The sequence below is a fragment of the Opisthorchis viverrini genome (genome assembly GCF_000715545.1).
Source record: "Opisthorchis viverrini unplaced genomic scaffold opera_v5_40, whole genome shotgun sequence".
In the NCBI taxonomy this organism is placed as follows: domain Eukaryota; kingdom Metazoa; phylum Platyhelminthes; class Trematoda; order Opisthorchiida; family Opisthorchiidae; genus Opisthorchis; species Opisthorchis viverrini.
This window is the reverse complement of record NW_008751694.1, coordinates 1,732,050-1,736,507: the sequence shown is the minus strand read 5'-3', so window position 1 is coordinate 1,736,507 and position 4,458 is coordinate 1,732,050. Positions and strand designations below refer to the sequence as shown.

Genomic DNA, 4,458 nt, shown 5'->3' with positions numbered 1-4,458 from the left:
CGCCGATACATAAGTAGAAAATATACATCGGTCAAGCGAGGTAAAAACAAACGTTGCGGTGGTCGCCCAACGGCTCATGACACCAGCTGTAAACACCGTCTGTATGGATAGAAGTACATACAACCCAGAGCTGATCCTCATGAATGTCTCAAGCAATGAGCATTCCATTACAAATGTGGCCTTACACCTTAAACATCGCTGTTATTAAGAGCCCAATGAGCAGTTCACAATTTGTCTGAAACGAAGTGTCCTACGTACCCAGATAAATACCAGAATGCAACGTGGTGATGAAGATATAATCAGGCGTGTATGAAACATTGACTGAATGCAAGCGAACCAGCCCCCTATCCTCGAGAGCGAATACCTTGAAAAATGAACCACTCCTAAGGGAAAACGAAGTTTTCACTCCAAAAATTTCAGCAGGCAACCCCAGTGGACGAACACCGCGAAGGGATGGCATGCTGACTGCTGAGAGTTTCATAAGTAATATGTCCATTTTGTATCACTAAATTGATGGTAATTACAGGCATAAACCAACGACCTGGCACCTCGCTAATCGATTTAGGTGTTACTAATATATATGGCGTGCCGGAATAGGTTAACCTAAACGGACGCGACGGAGTGTCCAAGTCAGAACGAACGAAAGATTACGGCGTCAAACAGTTTGAACTGTTACTTAAATGGGGTTTTATCTGCCGTGGGCCAAATAACCTTTGCAGAGGACCGAAGCAACCTACTGCTCAACTAGTCAGGGTAGCCAATGGGTCGCTAACAAGAAAAACATTTCAGGGTGAGATAAGCTTATGACTGATGTTGAGGTCCAAGAGGCCAACCCATTCGATCCACCGGTATCAGTAAATAATAAAATACGCTAATACCACCAGTGTCAGATGATGAGCGCACCGGACAAGGGTATCACGAACCTGATTGAATATAGGAGTTTCGTCACTTCATGGAATGATGACAATTAATTCACTCAGACAGTTCTGGGTGTCGCTAAAAGCGCCGGGCAAACAAATCACATTGTTTAGGCATGATTGATGAGTGGCGTCGAGCGTGTGCTAGCACGTGTACGCTCGCTTCGCATATCTGACGCCAGGAGTTCAAAACCCAGCACGAACAAGAGTACGCGCTGCAGATAAGCTCCACTAAGAGAAAAACTGGCGTTCAATGATTTCCATTTTGGTGTGTACTCACAAAAATAATTGCGACACATAAGTACTGTTCAAACCTGTAACGTGCATGCCGTGAATGAATTTTCCATTTATTTAGTTGCGTCTAAAGTGTAGTTGAAGAGTGAAATGATTCGTGCTCAAGCTATAAAAGGGATATTGCAGGAAAAGTGCCGGTTTATTGTAGGCATTTGTCATTCTCGGGAAGTGGGTTTCAGAAGAGAGCCCATCCTCTGCGTAAAATGAACAGCTGCTGTATCAAGTTCTATGAAAGGAATCATAAAAAAAATCTTAGTCGTTGTATGGGATAGGACGCTAGTGAAAATTGGTAGACGCTCGATTGGTTACTTATAAATGACGAGGGTAAGTTGCATTAAACAACATGTCAGTAAATAGTTGGTAGTAGGACAGGAGAACTAACAACACCCAAGAGACGCATAATAGGGGTTGACACTGGTAATCCTACCTGCAGGAGGGAATCGCATTTGTTCTACCGGAAGAGTGAGTTGCTGCAAATTCGTCAATTTCAGAATTTGGGCTGGTAGCTCGGAAAATGGGTTACCAGCAAGTCCAAGTACCACCAACTGTGGAAGGGCGCCAATTTCGCTGGGCACAAACTTGAATGCATTGTCTGTAAGAAAACAAACACATAGGTGCTGGATATTTAGGGCGTCAAAGCTACAGTGACAAGGAAATGCTGGCTCTGGATACACCTGCGAAGTCAAGTGGATGCCACATCAAGAATCTTAGAAGGACGGCTAATGCTTAATCTTTACTCTAATTACGGCGTTTACCACGGATATGATCATTCGATCTTCCAACTGACATCCTTAGTTCCACATGCGAGAAGAATCCCAGTAAAACACTGCAAAAGTTGAAAGGTAGTAAACGATCAGCTGAGAACTGGACCCGATTCCGCGCGCAACTGTTGGTTTAAACAGTGACCTTAGTCAAAGCGTATCAGAATGCTATAGTGATTCAAAAAATCTCTACATCTAGTGTAACCATTTGGCGCAAAATGGCGGTGATGGTCTTACTTGGAAAGCACTGCAACTGCTATCTCCTGAGGGTGGTACACTAAGCCATGGTTGGCAAATGATCTGTTAGCCGAGTTCGGTAACTGGCTTGCGAACAGCAGTGAAGCATCGGTGTTGAACACTGATGTCATGCTGTCGATGATGACGAGTTCGGCAACTGGCTTGCGAACAGCAGTGAAGCATCGGTGTTGAACACTGATGTCATGCTGTCGATGATGATGATGATGATTGCGAATAGACTAACTTCCCCCAAGTCAACAGCCAAGTAACCCGCCAGAACCACCAGTATTTAGACATACTGACAGTACCAAACCCGCCTGGGGAACAAACTTTCGTCAGAACGGTCTTTGCTGGGTTATCCTATACCGGTTGTATGAGAGCTGAGTTTGAATTGGTTACCACGAAGAACACCATGGTTGATCAGTATCCACTAATCTCTGTTATTTACTCACTGGGTAATCAAGCAAGATTTTCGGGGTCAGTACATCCTATATGAAGCGGAACATCTCGTGCCATTCACTATAATCCTGGTTCAGATGATCGAATCAAAGTATCAAGAGGTAACGCAGTACTGTGTGGACAGGCCGCGATATGCCTGCAACACACGGGAACATAATCTGAAAATGTATTTCCCGGACAAAAGGGTTAACTTGGAATAGCGGTGAAGGGAAACCAACCTTCAAGATTCAACTTATGCAGGGAAGAAAGCTTCACAAAGCTGGGAGGCAGCGATTGCAAGCGATTTTTCGACAAATTGAGAATCTGCTTAAGTTATAAAGAGAAGCTGATTGGAGACAAACCTGTAAAGACGACAAATTGTGGAATTTATCCGGCAGCCGCTGTAATAGGTTTGAACTCAAGTCAAGCACTTGAAGATGCTGAAGATCTGAAAGGTTGCCTCCGGATTCCAAGTTTCGAAGTGCATTGTTTTGCAGCAGTAAATGGGTTTTAAGCAGGACCTTGGCTAAGGAAAATGTACCAGAAGGAATCTGCTGAAATGCACCAATGCAGGAAACTTACCTCTTTCAATCCACAGTCTGCCAAATCAAACAGATCATCTGGACGTTCTTTCGCCTATTAGAGAGAAACAAGAAATAAGCGAGATGATAGTCTAAGGAAAGCCAGTTGTTAACTGGTAACTTGCAGAATTCCGAGAGGCTCAGTTTCAAGACCAATGCCAAGTAAGGAATGTAAGGAATAAAATTTGGCAGCACAGGGTGGTTACGGTACTCCGGCACAACACCTAGTCATCTTAAGACCTATCTTAAGACGATGACTTCTCAATTGGTTCCAAAACTTTTTCGATTAATTGAAAACTGGGAGCTCTGTGATCGGAGAGCACATAAAAACAAACATGTTGAGGGAAATGCTAAAATGGGTTATAAAGGCCAAATACGAATGGAATAAATAAGGCTGAAATCAGTCAAAGCAAGAAACGTACCAGATACATTTTATGTTCGAAACGTCGTTTCAAGTCGTTATCCTGCTTGCGTGACATTGATCATAGATTCGTTACTGGACCGTCATGAATACACTGCGGGCTCGCTGATCGGTTTCCAAGAAAACAACCACAAGCAAGTTTCCCGGGCGCGTTCGTTTAACTTAGAGAAGATAGCTTGGTGTTCTATTTTCAGACAATTTTCAAAAGGCGTACCGACGCCGACACGCCGAAAGGCGTGTCCAAAGATGAGGACTCGTTGGTTGAAAGTATACGTGGAATGCGACTGGTAATGATGGGAGGGGCTGGAATTCAAACAGAACGATGAAAAATCCGTGACAAAAATAGTGCTATTTTCTTGATGGAACACATTACCCATGAGACTAAATACAGCTTCGACTGCTCATGACCGGTTTCGCCTTTTAGGAGCTCACTAGATAAACGCAGTCCCAGACGTCTTCTGAGCCTTACGCTCTCCTTGAACACATAATTGCCCGCAACAGTTAAAATACACTCGATTGGGTCTCCCGTGAGCATCAAGTCAGTTTACGTACAGTTTGCGCACAATATGGTGTCCAGCTGGAACAAAAGGTTAGCGGAAACTCGGGGACTGTGCCTACCTGGCGAGTCCTACGAAGGATGAGAACAATCGTGAGCTGGCGAAGTTTTCGGCAACAATATGGGTAACGTTCCTTCAAGAAACTGCACTGTTTTTTTTTCGCCGAAAGGACATGGTAACTTAAGACAGCCCTTCATAGCAATATTCATACCGTTATCACAGAAGTCTCATCAAGGTCAAGCCAGAATCTTC

General features: G+C 44.0%; 1 protein-coding gene across 1 annotated transcript in view; it reads right to left on the bottom strand.

Annotated features, from left to right (window-relative positions):
• The window catches only part of T265_02900 (hypothetical protein), a gene marked incomplete at both ends in the record, with an annotated part of 26,866 nt that extends 22,929 nt beyond the window's left edge, over positions 1 to 3,937 (bottom strand). Inside the window, 5 exons of the mRNA XM_009167253.1 lie at positions 1,639 to 1,803; positions 2,887 to 2,971; positions 3,010 to 3,198; positions 3,230 to 3,283; positions 3,651 to 3,937. Coding sequence (XP_009165517.1) covers positions 1,639 to 1,803; positions 2,887 to 2,971; positions 3,010 to 3,198; positions 3,230 to 3,283; positions 3,651 to 3,707 — 550 coding nt within the window. The remainder of the gene's footprint in view (positions 1 to 1,638; positions 1,804 to 2,886; positions 2,972 to 3,009; positions 3,199 to 3,229; positions 3,284 to 3,650) is intronic.
• Positions 3,938 to 4,458: the final 521 nt, after the last annotated feature.